Source organism: Gigantopelta aegis, chromosome 14 (assembly GCF_016097555.1).
Source record: "Gigantopelta aegis isolate Gae_Host chromosome 14, Gae_host_genome, whole genome shotgun sequence".
Lineage (NCBI taxonomy): Eukaryota > Metazoa > Mollusca > Gastropoda > Neomphalida > Peltospiridae > Gigantopelta > Gigantopelta aegis.
Genome location: NC_054712.1, coordinates 59,406,308 through 59,429,467, shown reverse-complemented (window position 1 = coordinate 59,429,467; position 23,160 = coordinate 59,406,308). Strand labels below are relative to the sequence as shown.

Genomic DNA, 23,160 nt, shown 5'->3' with positions numbered 1-23,160 from the left:
CAGTGGTTTATAAAAAAACAAAGCACAGCTGTTGTCGTGAAATTTGTTAGATAAAAACCAAACTGACGTCACATTTTATACTAATTTTAAAATAAATCTGTCGTGACTACTTACTGGAAACAAATAGTAAAATCTTTCCTAGAGGTTATGTCAGAAAATGGTTCAAATAATTCTAGAGACTTTAACAATGACCAATGTCAAGTTTACAATAATTTTTTAATAAATCTGAAGTGACTATTTACTGTAAACGAGTAGCCAACTCCTTCCTAGAGGTGGTATCTGAAGGTTCAAATGACTGCAGACTTAACTACAGAGTTGCCATACATATCATATAACACAATTCCCTAACTTTTCAATGACAAAATATATTGTTCCATGACCATTGTTTAACATTTTAAAGAATAAATACAGCAGCCAATTTACAATGTGTGGGTATTATAATGATAATAGGAATTGTTTTAAATTTTATTTAACTTTTTTAAAGGTGAACCCCACTATGATTGACATCACATTTACCCTAATTTAAAACTAAATCTGAAGTGACTACGTACCGTAAACAAGTAGCAAAGGCCTTCCTAGCATTGCGATGTATGAACTGAATGGGGTAACCCTTGAACGTGTGTCCGTCAGGAACCGCCTGCCTCACCGCGTCTTGGAACTCCTCGTTCCCAGCCGTCAACCCTGAATACAGAAAATATCATCACAAGATTGTGCACTGCCATATTTATTTATTAAAACAGATTTGAGTTTTTGAGGCCCTGCACACCCATCAATTTAATTAGAAAAATCTATGCGAAACACGGTGCCCCATGTAAGAACAAGCACACTTCTCTTTATATATACACACAGTAGAACCTTGTTAGGTCGAACTCCGAAGAGTCGAATACACCACAGCACTCAAACCAAAAACAAAATACCGAGTAACACTTACCTGATGTTCACCGAATGGTTAGGTCGAATTACCAAAAGTGTTTTTTTTTAAAATAGATCAAATATTGTACATTTTACACATTGGCAGTTTAGAGATCAACATTCTAACGCTGATTATTTTAAGCTCCGAATGCAATTTTCCATTTTTCAATATTTAAGGAGTGAGATCCCCCAATCTACATCATTTCATGAATATCTGTTGTAACATTAAACATTAATTCACTGTCTAAGAAATAAGAGACAAATAATCCAATGCTAACCTGTTGGTTATAAAAACTACATCTTCAGTCGTGGAAATTTCCAAAGACACATATGACCTGTTATTACAACCTATTACAAACCTTTCCCCATCCACCATAAACAAACATTCTGGCAGTAGGCAGTAGAAACTCTTACACAATTTCAACTCCGCCCTTTGTCAAAGAATGGCAATGAATTATACAAGTGTACATCAGGAATCACCCACAATTAAATCTTAAAACAAAAGAAGAAAGATATGGTTAGGTAAACATGAAAACATTAATGTTATCTTCACTTCAACAAACCCAGGTGACTAATAAATCCGTTATTGGTTTCAAACAATGACAGTACCTGTTATACGCTCTATTTCATATGCTGCCAAAGCTGGTGTGAGGAGATAACTCAACTGATCATCCCATGTAGTTGTTAGCCCCTGATCCTACAAACAGATAAACAATAAAAGCTGGTGTGAGGAGACAACTCAACTGATCATCCTATGCAGTTGTCAGCCCCTGATTCTACAAACAGATGAACAATAAAAGCTGATGTGAGGAGATAACTCAACTGATCATCCCATGTAGTTGTCAGCCCCTGATCTTACAAACATAAAAACAATCAAAGCTGGTGTGACGAGATAACTCAACTGATCAACCCATGTAGTCGTCAGCCCCTGATCCTACAAACAGATAAACAATCTGACTATTCTTGCTTACAGAAACGAAGATGCAATATAAAACAAACATAAAAGTTAATAGACAGACATATGGACAGACAAAAACATACCATAACATAACCCGTCAAAAGTGTGTTTTTGTTCAACAACATTACTAGAGCCCATTAATCATCAGCTATTGGATGTCAAACATTTGGTAATTTTGACATTTGGTCTTAGACAGAAACTCGCTACATTTTTCCATTAATAGCAAAGGATCTTTTATATGCACAATCCTGTAGACAGGTTGGCAGATACCACAGCCTGTGATATACCAGTCGTGGTGCACTGGCTGGTACGAGAATTAGCCCAATGGGTCCAACACTGGGGATCGATCCTAGGCACATTAGACAAAAACAGACATATAAACAAATTAATAAATGATACTCACTCTCCTGTGTTCGGTTACAATTACTCGCAGCTGCTGTTCTAAATCATTGCAGACAAGGGCAGTATCTAGGGTGGAGGCACTCAGAGGAGGGGGTGTTGGCCACTGGGGGCTTGCCCCTGGTCCACACACAGAAACAATAGCGTCTTCAGACATAGACTTCCAGTGAGATTCATTGTGGAGGTCGAACTGACAAACTTCAACAGAATCGGATGCCTACAGAAATTTTTAAAAACATGGAACATTTTATAGATTTTTTACACTAGAAGTAACTGTTAACACCCTACACTAAACACTGAATTTTAAAAACCAAATTCATGAATGGTAATTTAGATACGTTTGGTAGTGTTTTTAATTTAGATGCATGCATGTCTTCAATGTGGACAAAATAAGACGTGTGATTGGATCTAAACACCTGCACTGATAATAAATTATTAAAGATACACAACTGCTTAGGAAAATTGTCCATGACCAAGGAATTATACCATTCATAAAGTCAGCCTTTACCAGTAGTCTAATTAACCTAGTAATATAACACATTCCCGTAATGCTAACATTCAGCTATGGATCAAACATTTTAATGCTTCAAGCAGCAGAAATATGTATACCGTATTTTCCTATATATTATGAGCACTTTTTTTTTCGAAAAATATAGGTTATTAATATAATATGCTGTATTTTTGTTTTCATTTATTTATTAGTCATTTACAGTGTATGGGGTATATAATATTGTCTTGATTTATGCATGTGTGAGTTTGTGACATGTAAGTACGCAAGTACTAGCCTATGTTTTCTGTGACATGTAGGTCTATGTACGAAAGTACCTAACTTAAGTTTTGTTTCTTCAATACACCGCTGCTTTCTCTTTTAGTTAATTTTGGTGACCAGGGAAAAACAATACATCTTGCATTCACCGTTGACTTTGTGGTTTAAAAAAATGGTGTGCATTATATTGTGGTTCATGGTTTTTTTCCTGGAATAAACATTCAAAGTGGGGTGTGCACATTATACATAGGTGCGCCTAATATATGGGAAAATAAGGTATAGGGTATTAATTTTTAAACTTAACAAACCCATACAATGCTGCAAGTTTCTAGGTTAATATACAGACATGCCTAAAACAAAAATCACCAAAAACTGGTGTGTTAAATTTGTAAAATATAGAGAATAATGTTACTATAGTCTTTCCCACAAGAGAATGTCGTTTTCTTGCTATGGTATGTTACAAGTTATTCATTTTTGAGCCAATTGTTTTCCAAATTGCACACAAAAACAGTGTTTATGTTATTTCCAAAACACTTTTACTTTTCTTCTTATGTCAAATCAAGGTGAAATTATTTCGAAAAAACAATGTTCCTGGAGGCTGGGAAGGACTCGGTTAATGACAAAGGATATCAGGTTTATCTTGTGAATATAAGAATGGACAAGCCTCGCAGGGTTTCTCATTTGGCCTCAACAGGATAAAGCCAATATCCTACATCATTAACTGGTTTAATATCTTTATTCTGTAATCCGTTGAAAATTAAAGGAACAAAAAAAACTATTATTCTTTTTAATTTAGTGACAATGTACGATTACCCAAGTTACGTGAAGGGTTTTATGATGTGGATGTTAGTAGCAGGATGTCCACTCACCTTAATCTGCCAATACAGTTTTCATTCATTTCAACTTATTTGTGTGCATATATCCCATTAAGGTTCAAGCACGTTGTCCTGGGCACACACCTCAGCTATCTGGGCTGTCTGTCCAGGACAATGGATTAGTTGTTAGTGGTTAGTGAGAGAGAAGAGGGAGTAGTGGTCTTACAAATGCCCACCAAGTCGTTAAAACTCGCTCTGGGTGTGAGACAGTGGGTTAGTTGTTAGTGGTTAGTGAGAGAGAAGGAGTAGTGGCCTTACACCTACCCATTGAGTCGTTAAAACTGGCTCTGGGTGAAACTGGTACCATGCCGCGAACCCAGTACCTACTAGCCTTATGTTAGTGGTTAGTGAGAGAGAAGAGGGTATAGTGGTCTTACACCTACACACGGAGTCGTTAAAACTCGCTCTGGGTGGGAGACAGTGGGTTAGTTGTTAGTGGTTAGTGAGAGAGAAGAGGGTATAGTGGTCTTACACCTACACACTGAGTCGTTAAAACTCGCTCTAGGTGAAACTGGTAGCATGCTGCGAACCCTGTACCTTATGTTAGTGGTTAGTGAGAGAGAAGAGGATATAGTGGTCTTACACCTACACACTGAGTCGTTAAAACTCGCTCTAGGTGAAACTGGTAGCATGCTGCGAACCCTGTACCTTATGTTAGTGGTTAGTGAGAGAGAAGTGGGTATAGTGGTCTTACACCTACACACGGAGTCGTTAAAACTCGCTCTGGGTGGGAGACAGTGGGTTAGTTGTTAGTGGTTAGTGAGAGAGAAGAGGGTATAGTGGTCTTACACCTACACACTGAGTCGTTAAAACTCGCTCTAGGTGAAACTGGTGCATGCTGCGAACCCTGTACCTTATGTTAGTGATTAGTGAGAGAGAAGAGGGTATAGTGGTCTTACACCTACCACTGAGTCGTTAAAACTTGCTCTAGGTGAAACTGGTAGCATGCTGCAAACCCTGTACCTTATGTTAGTGATTAGTGAGAGAGAAGAGGATATAGTGGTCTTACACCTACACACGGAGTCGTTAAAACTCGCTCTAGGTGAAACTGGTAGCATGCTGCAAACCCTGTACCTTATGTTAGTGGTTAGTGAGAGAGAAGAGGATATAGTGGTCTTACACCTACACACTGAGTCGTTAAAACTCGCTCTAGGTGAAACTGGTAGCATGCTGCGAACCCTGTACATTATGTTAGTGGTTAGTGAGAGAGAAGAGGATATAGTGGTCTTACACCTACACACAGAGTCGTTAAAACTCGCTCTAGGTGAAACTGGTAGCATGCTGCAAACCCTGTACCTTATGTTAGTGGTTAGTGAGAGAGAAGAGGGTATAGTGGTCTTACACCTACACACTGAGTCGTTAAAACTTGCTCTAGGTGAAACTGGTAGCATGCTGCAAACCCTGTACCTTATGTTAGTGATTAGTGAGAGAGAAGAGGATATAGTGGTCTTACACCTACACACGGAGTCGTTAAAACTCGCTCTAGGTGAAACTGGTAGCATGCTGCAAACCCTGTACCTTATGTTAGTGGTTAGTGAGAGAGAAGAGGATATAGTGGTCTTACACCTACACACTGAGTCGTTAAAACTCGCTCTAGGTGAAACTGGTAGCATGCTGCGAACCCTGTACATTATGTTAGTGGTTAGTGAGAGAGAAGAGGATATAGTGGTCTTACACCTACACACAGAGTCGTTAAAACTCGCTCTAGGTGAAACTGGTAGCATGCTGCAAACCCTGTACCTTATGTTAGTGGTTAGTGAGAGAGAAGAGGATATAGTGGTCTTACACCTACACACGGAGTCGTTAAAACTCGCTCTAGGTGAAACTGGTAGCATGCTGCGAACCCTGTACCTTATGTTAGTGGTTAGTGAGAGAGAAGAGGATATAGTGGTCTTACACCTACACACGGAGTCGTTAAAACTCGCTCTAGGTGAAACTGGTAGCATGCTGCGAACCCTGTACCTTATGTTAGTGGTTAGTGAGAGAGAAGAGGATATAGTGGTCTTACACCTACACACTGAGTCGTTAAAACTCGCTCTAGGTGAAACTGGTAGCATGCTGCGAACCCTGTACCTTATGTTAGTGATTAGTGAGAGAGAAGAGGGTATAGTGGTCTTACACCTACACACTGAGTCGTTAAAACTTGCTCTAGGTGAAACTGGTAGCATGCTGCAAACCCTGTACCTTATGTTAGTGATTAGTGAGAGAGAAGAGGATATAGTGGTCTTACACCTACACACGGAGTCGTTAAAACTCGCTCTAGGTGAAACTGGTAGCATGCTGCAAACCCTGTACCTTATGTTAGTGGTTAGTGAGAGAGAAGAGGATATAGTGGTCTTACACCTACACACTGAGTCGTTAAAACTCGCTCTAGGTGAAACTGGTAGCATGCTGCGAACCCTGTACATTATGTTAGTGGTTAGTGAGAGAGAAGAGGATATAGTGGTCTTACACCTACACACAGAGTCGTTAAAACTCGCTCTAGGTGAAACTGGTAGCATGCTGCAAACCCTGTACCTTATGTTAGTGGTTAGTGAGAGAGAAGAGGGTATAGTGGTCTTACACCTACACACTGAGTCGTTAAAACTTGCTCTAGGTGAAACTGGTAGCATGCTGCAAACCCTGTACCTTATGTTAGTGATTAGTGAGAGAGAAGAGGATATAGTGGTCTTACACCTACACACGGAGTCGTTAAAACTCGCTCTAGGTGAAACTGGTAGCATGCTGCAAACCCTGTACCTTATGTTAGTGGTTAGTGAGAGAGAAGAGGATATAGTGGTCTTACACCTACACACTGAGTCGTTAAAACTCGCTCTAGGTGAAACTGGTAGCATGCTGCGAACCCTGTACATTATGTTAGTGGTTAGTGAGAGAGAAGAGGATATAGTGGTCTTACACCTACACACAGAGTCGTTAAAACTCGCTCTAGGTGAAACTGGTAGCATGCTGCAAACCCTGTACCTTATGTTAGTGGTTAGTGAGAGAGAAGAGGATATAGTGGTCTTACACCTACACACGGAGTCGTTAAAACTCGCTCTAGGTGAAACTGGTAGCATGCTGCGAACCCTGTACCTTATGTTAGTGGTTAGTGAGAGAGAAGAGGATATAGTGGTCTTACACCTACACACGGAGTCGTTAAAACTCGCTCTAGGTGAAACTGGTAGCATGCTGCGAACCCTGTACCTTATGTTAGTGGTTAGTGAGAGAGAAGAGGATATAGTGGTCTTACACCTACACACTGAGTCGTTAAAACTCGCTCTAGGTGAAACTGGTAGCATGCTGCGAACCCTGTACCTTATGTTAGTGATTAGTGAGAGAGAAGAGGATATAGTGGTCTTACACCTACACACTGAGTCGTTAAAACTCGCTCTAGGTGAAACTGGTAGCATGCTGCAAACCCTGTACCTTATGTTAGTGGTTAGTGAGAGAGAAGAGGATATAGTGGTCTTACACCTACACACAGAGTCGTTAAAACTCGCTCTAGGTGAAACTGGTAGCATGCTGCAAACCCTGTACCTTATGTTAGTGGTTAGTGAGAGAGAAGAGGATATAGTGGTCTTACACCTACACACTGAGTCGTTAAAACTCGCTCTAGGTGAAACTGGTAGCATGCTGCGAACCCTGTACATTATGTTAGTGGTTAGTGAGAGAGAAGAGGATATAGTGGTCTTACACCTACACACAGAGTCGTTAAAACTCGCTCTAGGTGAAACTGGTAGCATGCTGCAAACCCTGTACCTTATGTTAGTGGTTAGTGAGAGAGAAGAGGATATAGTGGTCTTACACCTACACACAGAGTCGTTAAAACTCGCTCTAGGTGAAACTGGTAGCATGCTGCAAACCCTGTACCTTATGTTAGTGGTTAGTGAGAGAGAAGAGGATATAGTGGTCTTACACCTACACACGGAGTCGTTAAAACTCGCTCTAGGTGAAACTGGTAGCATGCTGCGAACCCTGTACCTTATGTTAGTGGTTAGTGAGAGAGAAGAGGATATAGTGGTCTTACACCTACACACTGAGTCGTTAAAACTCGCTCTAGGTGAAACTGGTAGCATGCTGCGAACCCTGTACCTTATGTTAGTGATTAGTGAGAGAGAAGAGGATATAGTGGTCTTACACCTACACACTGAGTCGTTAAAACTCGCTCTAGGTGAAACTGGTAGCATGCTGCAAACCCTGTACCTTATGTTAGTGGTTAGTGAGAGAGAAGAGGATATAGTGGTCTTACACCTACACACAGAGTCGTTAAAACTCGCTCTAGGTGAAACTAGTAGCATGCTGCAAACCCTGTACCTTATGTTAGTGGTTAGTGAGAGAGAAGAGGGTATAGTGGTCTTACACCTACACACGGAGTCGTTAAAACTCGCTCTAGGTGAAACTGGTAGCATGCTGCGAACCCTGTACCTTATGTTAGTGGTTAGTGAGAGAGAAGAGGATATAGTGGTCTTACACCTACACACTGAGTCGTTAAAACTCGCTCTAGGTGAAACTGGTAGCATGCTGCAAACCCTGTACCTTATGTTAGTGGTTAGTGAGAGAGAAGAGGATATAGTGGTCTTACACCTACACACAGAGTCGTTAAAACTCGCTCTAGGTGAAACTGGTAGCATGCTGCAAACCCTGTACCTTATGTTAGTGGTTAGTGAGAGAGAAGAGGATATAGTGGTCTTACACTCGCTCCTACACACGGAGTCGTTAAAACTCGCTCTAGGTGAAACTGGTAGCATGCTGCAAACCCTGTACCTTATGTTAGTGGTTAGTGAGAGAGAAGAGGGTATAGTGGTCTTACACCTACACACGGAGTCGTTAAAACTCGCTCTAGGTGAAACTGGTAGCATGCTGCGAACCCTGTACCTTATGTTAGTGGTTAGTGAGAGAGAAGAGGATATAGTGGTCTTACACCTACACACTGAGTCGTTAAAACTCGCTCTAGGTGAAACTGGTAGCATGCTGCGAACCCTGTACCTTATGTTAGTGGTTAGTGAGAGAGAAGAGGATATAGTGGTCTTACACCTACACACAGAGTCGTTAAAACTTGCTCTGGGTAAAACTGGTACCACGATGCGAACCCTGTACCTACTAGCCTTATGTCCCTACCAGCCTTATGTCCTATGGCTTAACCACGATACCACCGAGGCTGGTTGCCAATACAAACAGTGGTTGCAGGCTAAAAGAAGTTGAATGATCACCTGACTGTTGGCGAAGAAGGAGCGATGGTTGAACACACAGCCTACAGTCTTGTATGGATATCTCGGCCTCTGTTGCTTCGACATGGGCGGGTCCATGGGGTTTACTGGGTCATGAATATATCTACAAAAACAGAGAAAGTTGTTTATTGTTCGTTTAATTGTATGAAGTATGGGATGTCATCTAGTGGAGAGAAATTTATATAGACCATAACTACTTAAAGATTTACTTTAAAAAAATAAAAAAATAAAAATACAGAGAAAGCCGAACTTTTGTTATAACCATAACTTATTTATGAAAAATAGTATTTCCATTAATAATAGTCAGCAGCCTTCTGAGCAGTTATTCCTGTCCCAAGTCAGGCCCCCTATCTTATTGGCAGTCGGACTCCAAATGGGCATGTTCAAAGTAGGGAAGGAAATGTTTTATTTAACAATGCACTCGACATATTTTACTTCCTTGGTGTCAGACATATGGTTAAGGACCACACACAGATATTGAGAGAGGAACCCTGCTGTCTCAACCTCATGGGCTACTCTTTTCGATTAGCAGCATGGAATCTTTTATATGCACCATCCCATTGACAGGGTAGTACATACCACGGCCTTTGATATACCAGTTGTGGAGCACTGGCTGCAACAACAAATAGCCCAATGGGCCCACTGACAGGGATCGATCCCAAACCGACCGCGCATCCAGTGTGTGCTTTACCACTGTACTATGACCCGTCCCTGGCATGTTGGAAACCCTAGTGGTATATGAGCACGTTAAACTAGTTACCTACCTTCCTATCTGAGAAGTTTATCTCTTATCTTACCTTGTAGACTATACATTGGCATTAATAATAAAGAATGCATTTCAATTCCTTTATATTTTATTTAAAAATCGTCTTACGGAATAAAAGGTACAATGTAGACAACAAAATCAGAATGTTTACAAAATACGAAATGAAATGACACTGAATTGACGAATTTGTTTGTTAATAAATTTGTACACATGTATATTTCTTATATTCATTCATATTTCTCATCTATCATCCTCTGTATATCATTCTCATTATCTTAACATAAACTTGCAATATATACCTACCATAACACTAAATAACATTAAAACTCCCACAATCCTCTTTCATTTAATTTACCGAGTAAGAAATGATGACAATGGTTGTACCTGTGTCCATTGAGGCTCTCCCAGAACGTGACAAGGCCGTCGGTGCTAATGGTGGCCGTCCAAGCATGTACGGCTCCTTTACTCTTTGTACCGACACACACATATGCATCGAGACCAAAACCAAGCAGTAGACAGCATAGTAACACTGCATGGTCTTCACAGTCCTGTTTTATAAAAAGAAAAAAACACAAGTTCATGTATCAAGATCCATTAGTAGCAAGAGATCTTTTAATTGCAACATCCCACAGACAGGACAGCACATACCACAGCCTTTATTATACCAGTGATGGTGCACTGGCTGGAATGAAAAAATAGCCCAATGGGCCCATCAACATGGATCGATCCGAGACCTCCCGCACATTAGGCGAGCACTTTACCACTGGGCTACGTCCCACCCCTCCTAAACACAGAGACAAATGATTAAAGTTTTCTATTAAAAATAACAAAAGTGCTAGCTTTCTTTATAAAGAGAAGACATCGTACCCCTTTATTTCTGCAGAGAAAGCCGTGGATGTTGGTCCACTGTTCCACCTTGTCCCCACCTCCGAGCGTGGCCACCTTCTCGTGATGCATCAAGCTGACAAAGCGCGCGGCTTGCCGTGGAGTGTCCAACAGGCGACCAGCTCTCAGAGGTTTCACAAACGAACACACTGGACGATTGATTGCATTTTCATCCTCAACGACAAAAACAATACATGTTAAGAACATTACAGAATTTATGGACAGTATTTATCCTTTAGTCACGTTTAGATGTAATAATAAACGACAAACATGGTTAGCTATGCCAACACATCTTATTTCATCTGGGCTTGCATCTTCATCATATCTAAAATAAATTACAAAAATTTAGGATTCCAACAGCATAATGAAAATGATGTAATCTAGACTTTTTAAATAATATTTCACTTGTGGAAGCTACATTTTAAGATGTTATTTCGTACATATATATATAATTAAAGACATTTATTCTGCAACCACTGTTTCTATTGATAGAATATGATGATGGATAAAGCAAAGTTGTATCCTGCTACTAGCATAGCCTACATTACAAAATCGCTCATTTGACCTGTAGGTCATCGTACAATGTGGCTGAAATAACAGAAATAATAGCTTTTCCCCTTAAATTTTATGGTCTGCATGATAAAGATAATAACTAGTTAATGACGTCGGATATCTGCTTTATCCTGTTCAGGCTGAATTTCCCACTCTGCTTGGCAGAGCCTCACTGAATTTCCCATTCTTACCATCACAGGATAAAGCAGATACCCAGTGTCATTAACTAGTTATTCTCACTATACATGACCTGTACAGCTGGCACCCCATGTCGTTAACTAGTTATTCTCACTCTACATGACCTGTACAGCTGGTACCCCATGTCGTTAACTAGTTATTCTCACTCTACATGACCTGTACAGCTGGCACCCCATGTCGTTAACTAGTTATTCTCACTCTACATGACCTGTACAGCTGGCACCCCATGTCGTTAACTAGTTATTCTCACTATACATGACCTGTACAGCTGGCACCCCATGTCGTTAACTAGTTATTCTCACTATACATGACCTGTACAGCTGGCACCCCATGTCGTTAACTAGTTATTCTCACTATACATGACCTGTACAGCTGGCACACTATGGCACACTATGTCATTAACTAGTTATTCTCACTATACATGACCTGTACAGCTGGCACACTGTGTCATTAACTAGTTATTCTCACTATACATGACCTGTACAGCTGACACACTGTGTCATTAACTAGTTATTCTCACTATACATGACCTGTACAGCTGACACACTGTGTCATTAACTAGTTATTCTCACTATACATGACCTGTACAGCTGGCACACTGTGTCATTAACTAGTTATTCTCACTATACATGACCTGTACAGCTGACACACTGTGTCATTAACTAGTTATTCTCACTATACATGACCTGTACAGCTGACACACTGTGTCATTAACTAGTTATTCTCACTATACATGACCTGTACAGCTGGCACACTGTGTCATTAACTAGTTATTCTCACTATACATGACCTGTACAGCTGACACTGTGTCATTAACTAGTTATTCTCACTATACATGACCTGTACAGCTGGCACCCCATGTCATTAACTAGTTATTCTCACTATACATGACCTGTACAGCTGGCACACTGTGTCATTAACTAGTTATTCTCACTATACATGACCTGTACAGCTGGCACACTGTGTCATTAACTAGTTATTCTCACTATACATGACCTGTACAGCTGACACACTGTGTCATTAACTAGTTATTCTCACTATACATGACCTGTACAGCTGACACACTGTGTCATTAACTAGTTATTCTCACTATACATGACCTGTACAGCTGGCACCCCATGTCATTAACTAGTTATTCTCACTATACATGACCTGTACAGCTGACACACTGTGTCATTAACTAGTTATTCTCACTATACATGACCTGTACAGCTGACACACTGTGTCATTAACTAGTTATTCTCTATGAAAATGGGCAAAAAATCCAGAAAACAAAGTTAAAGTTTGCTTTGTTTAACGACACCACTGGAACACATCGATTTCCAGAAAACAATGCTGGGTTTTAAAAAGAAACAGTTTTCAGTAGAACTAAAATTATGAATTCCATAAAAATCCATTATCATTTCTGTACAATATTGGTGAAATACCTGGTTGAAGATTTTATAAATCAAGAGAATTATCATCTCTGTATAATGTTTTATAAATCAAGAGAATTATCATCTCTGTATAGTATTTTATAAATCAAGAGAATTATCATCTCTGTATAGTGTTTTATAAATCAAGAGAATTATCATCTCTGTACAATATTGGTGAAATACCTGGTTAAAGATTTTATAAATCAAGAGAATTATCATCTCTGTATAGTGTTTTATAAATCATGAGAATTATCATCTCTGTATAGTATTTTATAAATCAAGAGAATTATCATCTCTCTATAGTATTTTATAAATCAAGAGAATTATCATCTCTCTATAGTATTTTATAAATCAAGAGAATTATCATCTCTGTATAGTGTTTTATAAATCAAGAGAATTATCATCTCTGTACAATATTGGTGAAATACCTGGTTAAAGATTTTATAAATCAAGAGAATTATCATCTCTGTATAGTGTTTTATAAATCAAGAGAATTATCATCTCTGTATAATGTTTTATAAATCAAGAGAATTATCATCTCTGTATAGTATTGGTGAAATACCTGGTTAAAGATTTTATAAATCAAGAGAATTATCATCTCTCTATAGTATTTTATAAATCAAGAGAATTATCATCTCTGTACAATATTGGTGAAATACCTGGTTAAAGATTTTATAAATCAAGAGAATTATCATCTCTGTATAGTATTTTATAAATCAACTGAATTATCATCTCTGTATAGTATTTTATAAATCATGAGAATTATCATCTCTGTATAGTATTTTATAAATCAAGAGAATTATCATCTCTGTATAGTATTTTATAAATCAAGAGAATTATCATCTCTGTACAATATTGGTGAAATACCTGGTTAAAGATTTTATAAATCAAGAGAATTATCATCTCTGTATAGTGTTTTATAAATCAAGAGAATTATCATCTCTGTACAATATTGGTGAAATACCTGGTTAAAGATTTTATAAATCAAGAGAATTATCATCTCTGTATAGTGTTTTATAAATCAAGAGAATTATCATCTCTGTATAATGTTTTATAAATCAAGAGAATTATCATCTCTGTATAGTATTGGTGAAATACCTGGTTAAAGATTTTATAAATCAAGAGAATTATCATCTCTCTATAGTATTTTATAAATCAAGAGAATTATCATCTCTGTACAATATTGGTGAAATACCTGGTTAAAGATTTTATAAATCAAGAGAATTATCATCTCTGTATAGTATTTTATAAATCAACTGAATTATCATCTCTGTATAGTATTTTATAAATCATGAGAATTATCATCTCTGTATAGTATTTTATAAATCAAGAGAATTATCATCTCTGTATAGTATTTTATAAATCAAGAGAATTATCATCTCTGTACAATATTGGTGAAATACCTGGTTAAAGATTTTATAAATCAAGAGAATTATCATCTCTGTATAGTATACTACTCAAAAGAATTTAAGGGTCAGACGATATTTTCGACATTATTTTCTGAATGTCAATTATATTAGCTAAACCATAATGTCACGCATGGTATTGTTCCATTTTGACGAAAGTGGGTCTACGCAACCCATAAATGAATTAAAATCCACTGTCATTGACACTGTCGACTAGTTCTAATGGCGAAAACATGCTTACATTTGCACGTAAATTAGGGCGAAAGCGAAAGGTCTGCTAAGTGCCCATAACTTGCTTTTTCACAAAGCGCTTCATTTGCACGCTTTGCACGTTATTCCATGTTCCCAATGCTGAATTTCCGTATAATTGGAGCTTGCGTTTGTGTACGGTGCACACTCCAAATTCGACAATGGTACGACGTCAACTGACTATCGAAGATCGAGGAATGGCTATTGCTTGGCTTCAGGATGGCAATACGCAAAGAAATGTTGCTCTGAGACTTGGTGTCAGTCAGAGTGTTGTTGGCCGACTGTGGCAACGGTACCAAGCAACGAATTCTGTTCGAAATCGTCCACGTTTGGAAAGACCCCGAAGCAGTACAAATAGAGAGGACCGCTACATCACCAATATGGCTCTACGTCAACGCACAACCACTGCACGCCGATTACGTGACAATCTGCGGACTGCGACTGGAACTCGAGTGTCTGATCAAACCATACGCAATCGTCTGAGAGCCAATAATCTACACTGCCGTCACCAGGCTGTTGGACCACCACTCCTACCACATCACAGAACGGCCAGACGTCACTGGTGCATGCTTCATCTGCGGTGGCAACGTGTTCAGTGGGGTCGAGTGATGTTCACTGATGAGTCCAGGTTTAGTCTCCAATTCAACGACGGTTGGGTTCGTGTCTACAGACGTCCTGGGGGGGCGGCATCTCTATCCACCACAGGACCCCCTCTATGTGGTGGATGGCAATCTGAATGGAATCTGCTATCTGAATGAGATTATCCGGCCGTTGGTTCTCCCAGGCCTTCAGCAGATTGGCGGCGGGGCAGTTCTGCAGGATGACAATGCCAGACCCCACCGCACCAGGGTGGTAACGGACTTTCTCAGACAACAAGGTATCGCCAGGATGGATTGGCCAGCATATTCGCCTGACTTGGCCCCAATAGAGCACGCCTGCGACGAATTAGGCAGGAGAGTTCGGGATAACCATGCCCCTCCGGCCAACCTTCATGATCTGGGTCAACTTCTTATGGCAGAGTGACAGGCCATTCCCCAAGAGTTCTTCAGACGTCTGATCAACAGCATGAGGCAACGATGTGTCGAGTGTATTCGCGCCAGGGGTGGATTCACACACTATTAAACGAATGTTCTAATGTGTAAAATCCATGTTTGACAACCTTCAACTTTGACAGCATGTCATGTGACTTTCTTGTATACAGTGACATTTATTTGTGTTTTTTTGTAAATATGGAACAATAAATTAAATTTTTGGTGTAGTTTACATCATCAATCTAATACACTCTGAAACTTATTTGGTTATAAATTTTTGACCCTTAAATTCTTTTGAGTAGTATATTTTATAAATCAAGAGAATTATCATCTCTGTATAGTATTTTATAAATCAAGAGAAGTATCATCTCTGTATAGTATTTTATAAATCAAGAGAATTATCATCTCTGTATAGTATTTTATAAATCAAGAGAATTATCATCTCTGTATAGTGTTTTATAAATCAAGAGAATTATCATCTCTGTACAATATTGGTGAAATACCTGGTTAAAGATTTTATAAATCAAGAGAATTATCATCTCTGTATAGTATTTTATAAATCAAGAGAATTATCATCTCTGTATAGTATTTTATAAATCAAGAGAATTATCATCTCTGTATAATATTGGTGAAATACCTGGTTAAAGATTTTATAAATCAAGAGAATTATCATCTCTCTATAGTATTTTATAAATCAAGAGAATTATCATCTCTCTATAGTATTTTATAAATCAAGAGAATTATCATCTCTGTATAGTATTTTATAAATCAAGAGAATTATCATCTCTGTATAATATTGGTGAAATACCTGGTTAAAGATTTTATAAATCAAGAGAATTATCATCTCTCTATAGTATTTTATAAATCAAGAGAATTATCATCTCTGTATAGTATTTTATAAATCAAGAGAATTATCATCTCTGTATAGTATTTTATAAATCAAGAGAATTATCATCTCTGTATAGTATTTTATAAATCAAGAGAATTATCATCTCTGTATAGTATTTTATAAATCAAGAGAATTATCATCTCTGTATAGTATTTTATAAATCAAGAGAATTATCATCTCTGTATAGTATTTTATAAATCAAGAGAATTATCATCTCTGTATAGTATTTTATAAATCAAGAGAATTATCATCTCTGTATAGTATTGGTGAAATACCTGGTTGAAGATTTTATAAATCAAGAGAATTATCATCTCTGTATAGTATTTTATAAATCAAGAGAATTATCATCTCTGTATAATATTTTATAAATCAAGAGAATTATCATCTCTCTATAGTATTTTATAAATCAAGAGAATTATCATCTCTGTATAGTATTTTATAAATCAAGAGAATTATCATCTCTGTATAATATTTTATAAATCAAGAGAATTATCATCTCTGTATCAAGAGAATTATATTTTATAGTATTTTATAAATCAAGAGAATTATCATCTCTGTATAGTATTTTATAAATCAAGAGAATTATCATCTCTGTATAGTATTGGTGAAATACCTGGTTGAAGATTTTATAAATCAAGAGAGTATAATTTTATAAATCAAGAGAATCATCTCTGTATAGTATTTTATAAATCAAGAGAATTATCATCTCTCTATAGTATTTTATAAATCAGAGAGAATTATCATCTCTGTATAATATTTTATAAATCATGAGAATTATCATCTCTGTATAGTGTTTTATAAATCAAGAGAATTTCATCTCTGTATAGTATTTTATAAATCAAGAGAATTATCATCTCTGTATAGTATTTTATAAATCAAGAGAATTATCATCTCTGTGAAATACCTGGTTATTTTATAAATCAAGAGAATTATCATCTGTGTATAGTATTTTATAAATCAAGAGAATTATCATCTGTAAATAGTATTTTATAAATCAAGAGAATTATCATCTCTGTATAGTATTTTATAAATCAAGAGAATTATCATCTGTAAATAGTATTGGTGAAATACCTGGTTGAAGATTTTATAAATCAAGAGAATTATCATCTCTGTATAGTATTGGTGAAATACCTGGTTGAAGATTTTATAAATCAAGAGAATTATCATCTCTGTATAGTATTTTATAAATCAAGAGAATTGTCATCTCTGTATAGTGTTTTATAAATCATGAGAATTATCATCTCTCTATAGTATTTTATAAATCAAGAGAATTATCATCTCTCTATAGTATTTTATAAATCAAGAGAATTATCATCTCTGTATAGTATTTTATAAATCATGAGAATTATCATCTCTGTATAGTGTTTTATAAATCAAGAGAATTATCATCTCTGTATAGTATTTTATAAATCAAGAGAATTATCATCTCTGTATAGTGTTTTATAAATCAAGAGAATTATCATCTCTGTACAATATTGGTGAAATACCTGGTTAAAGATTTTATAAATCAAGAGAATTATCATCTCTGTATAGTATTTTATAAATCAAGAGAATTATCACCTCTGTATAATATTTTATAAATCAAGAGAATTATCACCTGTAAATAGTATTTTATAAATCAAGAGAATTATCATCTGTAAATAGTATTTTATAAATCAAGAGAATTATCATCTCTGTATAGTATTTTATAAATCAAGAGAATTATCATCTGTAAATAGTATTGGTGAAATACCTGGTTGAAGATTTTATAAATCAAGAGAATTATCATCTCTGTATAGTATTGGTGAAATACCTGGTTGAAGATTTTATAAATCAAGAGAATTATCATCTCTGTATAGTATTTTATAAATCAAGAGAATTGTCATCTCTGTATAGTGTTTTATAAATCATGAGAATTATCATCTCTCTATAGTATTTTATAAATCAAGAGAATTATCATCTCTCTATAGTATTTTATAAATCAAGAGAATTATCATCTCTGTACAATATTGGTGAAATACCTGGTTAAAGATTTTATAAATCAAGAGAATTATCATCTCTGTATAGTATTTTATAAATCAAGAGAATTATCATCTCTGTATAGTATTTTATAAATCAAGAGAATTATCATCTCTCTATAGTATTTTATAAATCAAGAGAATTATCATCTGTAAATAGTATTTTATAAATCAAGAGAATTATCACCTCTGTATAGTATTGGTGAAATATCTGTATAAAGATTTTAAAAATCCAGAGAATTATCATCTCAGTCCATTTTGGTGATATACCTGTGCAAAGATTTTATGAATCCAGAAAATTATCATTTCTGTCCATATTGGTGAAGATTTTATAAATCCAGAGAATTATCGTCCCTGTATATAATATTGTCGAAATACCTGTGCAAAGATTTTCACCAGCCTATCTCTGTGAGCGTCTCTGATCTGCAGGTACTCTTTCCACCACTGCTTGCAGTACACAAGATACAACCTCTCATGCTCAGTCTGACGCCCACGCTCCAGGTCGAGCTGAGTTCGAACCACACTGTCGTCAACAATCTGGGTAAGCTTCGGGAAGAGCTCAAGCTGGACTTCTAGAATACCAATGGGAACCTTGTTCTCGTTACCTGCAAAAAAGGTAAAGTTTGTTTTGTTTAACGACACCACTAGAGCTCATTCATTTATCCCTCATAAGCACTAATGTGCTACATTTTTTCATTAGCAGGAGTGGAACTTTTATATGCCATTTCCCACAAACAGGACAACACATACCATGACTAGTTGTGGGTCATTGGTTGGAACGGGAAAAAGCCTGAGGAGTTTCGATCCTACAACCAAAGCATCTGAGGCAAGTGTTACCTGCAACACAAACAACACACACAACTTGTACCAGTACTTATCCTTGACAGCTGTACCTAACACAGGGCATCAAAAATCCCATCGCCTGACGCCCATGCCAAGTGTGTTACCTGCAACACAAACAACACACAACTTGTACCAGTACTTATCCTTGACAGCTGTACCTAACACAGGGCATCAAAAATCCCATCTTCCGACACCCGTGCCATGTGTGTTACCTGCAACACTAACAACAACTGCGTTAACGTCTAATTTAATTTGAATATTACAATTTTAAACTGTACTTATCCTTGACAGCTGTACCTAATACAGGGCATCAAAAATCCCATCGCCCGACGCCCGTGCTAAGTGGGATTTTCATGCCAGGCAAGTAATTATGTTGACTGCATATGCCCAATGACAATGACAAGTGACTAATTTAACACCTAAAACATTTTTAAATTTTGTTACAAATCTTGGTAAAACCTTTGGAAAGTGTTCCGATCGTCCGAGCATTTACATAGCTCTAAGGAGAACTAACCCTAACCCTAAATACTGGAACGATCGGTACTCTTTCCGTTAACACACCAAGAAGGAAATCAATGTGTCGAAAAGTTCGATAATAACTTTAGAGTTGTTCCCCTTTTATTATCGACTAAGATCGTCAATTTCCGCCACTGAACGTTTGACTGAATTCGTACAAATAATCGGTTCGATGATCTTCAAACTTGGAAATAGCGTCCAGTACACTTTACAGTTCAAACACAAATAAAGTATACATGCCTTGTGTGTGTAATGAAAATCTTTAATTATTGCAAACATGGTATATGAGGTGGGCTACAGTTTAAAATTGTAATATTCAAATTAAATTAGACGTTAATGCAGTTCCGGAATCTGCTCTTTGCAAACGAACGGGGTGTAATTTAAAGCAAGTTCACAATTTCCGAGTTCACTTGAACAAAGCACACATATTATGAACTGTATTCTTGTAAAAGTTGCAAGATATTTTAGTTTATATATAAGAAACCTTTTAGCAGAACATACTTAATGTTTTTCAGTACTTTGCAAATGTAAATCTACATTCGTGTAAAATTCAATTGAATTCAATTTTTATTGTACATAACACTCACAAGGAGCAGGTACAAAAACAATAACAACAATGACAAATGAACGGATAAGGTGAAATTAATTTCATTAGCCCTACGATACCCTCTAAGCATACATGAATATATTAAAAAAATTCTGCTTTATTAATAGCTTTTAACAAATAAATTATGCTCAATAAATTAAAAATATAAGGCTGGAATCGATGCAGTGGCATAGCGGTTGCTCCAGGCAAAAAATTCTGGACTGATGGAAGGGACTCGAGGAGTGCTAACAGTCCACTGGTTAGGGGGCGCAATATCTGCCTTGCCCCGGGCGCTGGACAACCCACGCTACGCCACTGAATCGATGTACACCCCCTCTTCTGCTGTTGTTTACCAAGCCTGCACTATTTAAAAACATTTCTAGCCAGTGCTCCACAACTGGTGTAACAAAGGTCGTGGTATGTACTGTCCTGTCTGTGGGGTAGTGCATATAAATAAACTCTTGCTGCTAATCAAAAAGAGTAGCCCATGAAGTGGCGACAGCAGGTTTCCTCTCTCATTATCTGTGTGGTCCTTAACCATATGTCTCATGACTTTTCTCAGCTATGAACAGAGTAAAAACATCCCAGAGAAGAATTTTGGGGCAGTGTTAAATAATATGCTTACAATAAATTGAATAATGACAAATGGGCCAAAATCCCTAAACATTTCTGAACCAATGCCAGCCATAAAAGAATGGCTCACAAGCGGAAAGGGATCTCACCACATCAACAGCCATACAACATGCATTGACACAATAATTATATTTAGATTAACAAGTGGACACTACCAAACTTTAAATCAACAAATAGACACTATTTAAAACATAAAGTTTAAATCAACAAGTAGAGAAGACAGTGGACACTACTGGAAAGACATATACATTTAGTACTTCCTGGGTAAGTGTTGTAACGTATAGGCAAAATTCTTTATATGTGCAATTAAACCAATTACTTTCAAGATTATTACATTATTAAGCACTCTATTAAATTAAATAGGAGTAACACAATTGGTTACCTTAAGAAGTATGGGCAAGTGGAAAATATATGGGGCAAGTGAATATCTGATAGGCACTTAATTGCCCTGTGGCAAGTAATTTTTTTTTTAATTTTTGAACCCCTGTAACAGTTTTAAATGTGCACATGAAGCTCATTTTACATTGGATTTTACAGTGTTCACAAATAAACCCACCACCAAATGATTTCTAAAGAAAAGGACGACAATGTTTTATGGCACCTTTGTTTGTTACCCAGTAGTCAATCTGTATTGCGTGCTGTGGTGTCGTTATACATTAATTCATTCTGATCCATGAGCAGCACACTTTTAAACTACAGCTTGGTTCAGATAAGAGACGAAACCTGATGCTGCCACAAAACAACATGGGATAATTTACATACACTTTCTCATAGGCAGGACAGTACATACTACAACCTTTTAAGTATCAATTGTGGCACACCGGTTGGAAAATATTTTAGTCCATCATGTGTAATTGATTTCAAAGGGACTGTCCTGAGTTTGCTACTATGGTAACATGTTTACGACTAACAGATCCTCATTGATGACTAAACTGACACATCAACCTTCTGACTACGACATCACACCAGTCAACATACTGTACACTGTATACAGTGCATTCCCCAATTCATATTTCCTGCCGTTTTGCACACGACACTCACTGGAAACGTTTTTTTCTTAACAGAAAACAGTTTATTCTACAGCATGCTAGCTTTTGTTTGTTGGTTTTCTGTGGAAAATAGCTTGGAATTTTGAGTTAAGAAGTGGTTTTCGGCAATTATTTTCACTTGACAACAATGGAGACACATCAAGGTCATTTTCAGGGATCGATAGCTGATTGTGACAGCTAATTTGTTTTTAAAAATTTCTTCTTTATTTTTTTTTCTTTATTGTCCCCAGAAACATAAACGCACTCTCTCACAGATGGTGGACCTAATTATTGACCCAACAATATGACAATATATACATTTGATTTGTACCTAAAGGTACTTTACTCAACCATCTACATAACCACCATATCACACTTATTGACCCAACAATATGACAATATATACATTTGATTTGTACCTAAAGGTACTTTACTCAACCATCTACATAACCACCATATCACACTTATTGACCCAACAATATGACAATATATACATTTGATTTGTACCTAAAGGTACTTTACTCAACCATCTACATAACCACCATATCACACTTATTGACCCAACAATATGACAATATATACATTTGATTTGTACCTAAAGGTACTTTACTCAACCATCTACATAACCACCATATCACACTTATTGACCCAACAATATGACAATATATACATTTGATTTGTACCTAAAGGTACTTTACTCAACCATCTACATAACCACCATATCACACTTATTGAGATTTTATAAAAATAATTGAATTATGAGTACGGTCCATAATTCTGAGAAAAATAACGGCTATTTGAAGAGCAGAGGTGTGACGTATTATTTTGAGTCACGTGACGGGCATTCCCCGAATAACCACATTGCCAAAACTATTTACCAAGCTCGTGTAACAAAAACGCTTGACCGTCCTATGCAAAGTAGGGTAAATAGAAAAACAACAACAATGAAAATAAGTTATTAAAAAAACAAAAAAACATGTACTGAATGATAATAAGCTTATACATTAATTTATTTTAGTAACAGAAGCATGTTAAACGTCGACAATCCC

General features: G+C 36.9%; 1 protein-coding gene across 1 annotated transcript in view; it reads right to left on the bottom strand.

Moving 5' to 3' along the window:
• The window catches only part of LOC121388022 (centrosomal protein of 76 kDa-like), a 51,974-nt gene that overhangs the window by 5,100 nt on the left and 23,714 nt on the right, over window positions 1-23,160 (bottom strand). Inside the window, exons 5-11 of the mRNA XM_041519222.1 lie at window positions 18,884-19,110; window positions 10,751-10,942; window positions 10,268-10,431; window positions 9,100-9,220; window positions 2,274-2,486; window positions 1,522-1,609; window positions 552-681 (exon numbers count right to left, since the gene is read on the bottom strand). Coding sequence (XP_041375156.1) covers window positions 552-681; window positions 1,522-1,609; window positions 2,274-2,486; window positions 9,100-9,220; window positions 10,268-10,431; window positions 10,751-10,942; window positions 18,884-19,110 — 1,135 coding nt within the window. The remainder of the gene's footprint in view (window positions 1-551; window positions 682-1,521; window positions 1,610-2,273; window positions 2,487-9,099; window positions 9,221-10,267; window positions 10,432-10,750; window positions 10,943-18,883; window positions 19,111-23,160) is intronic.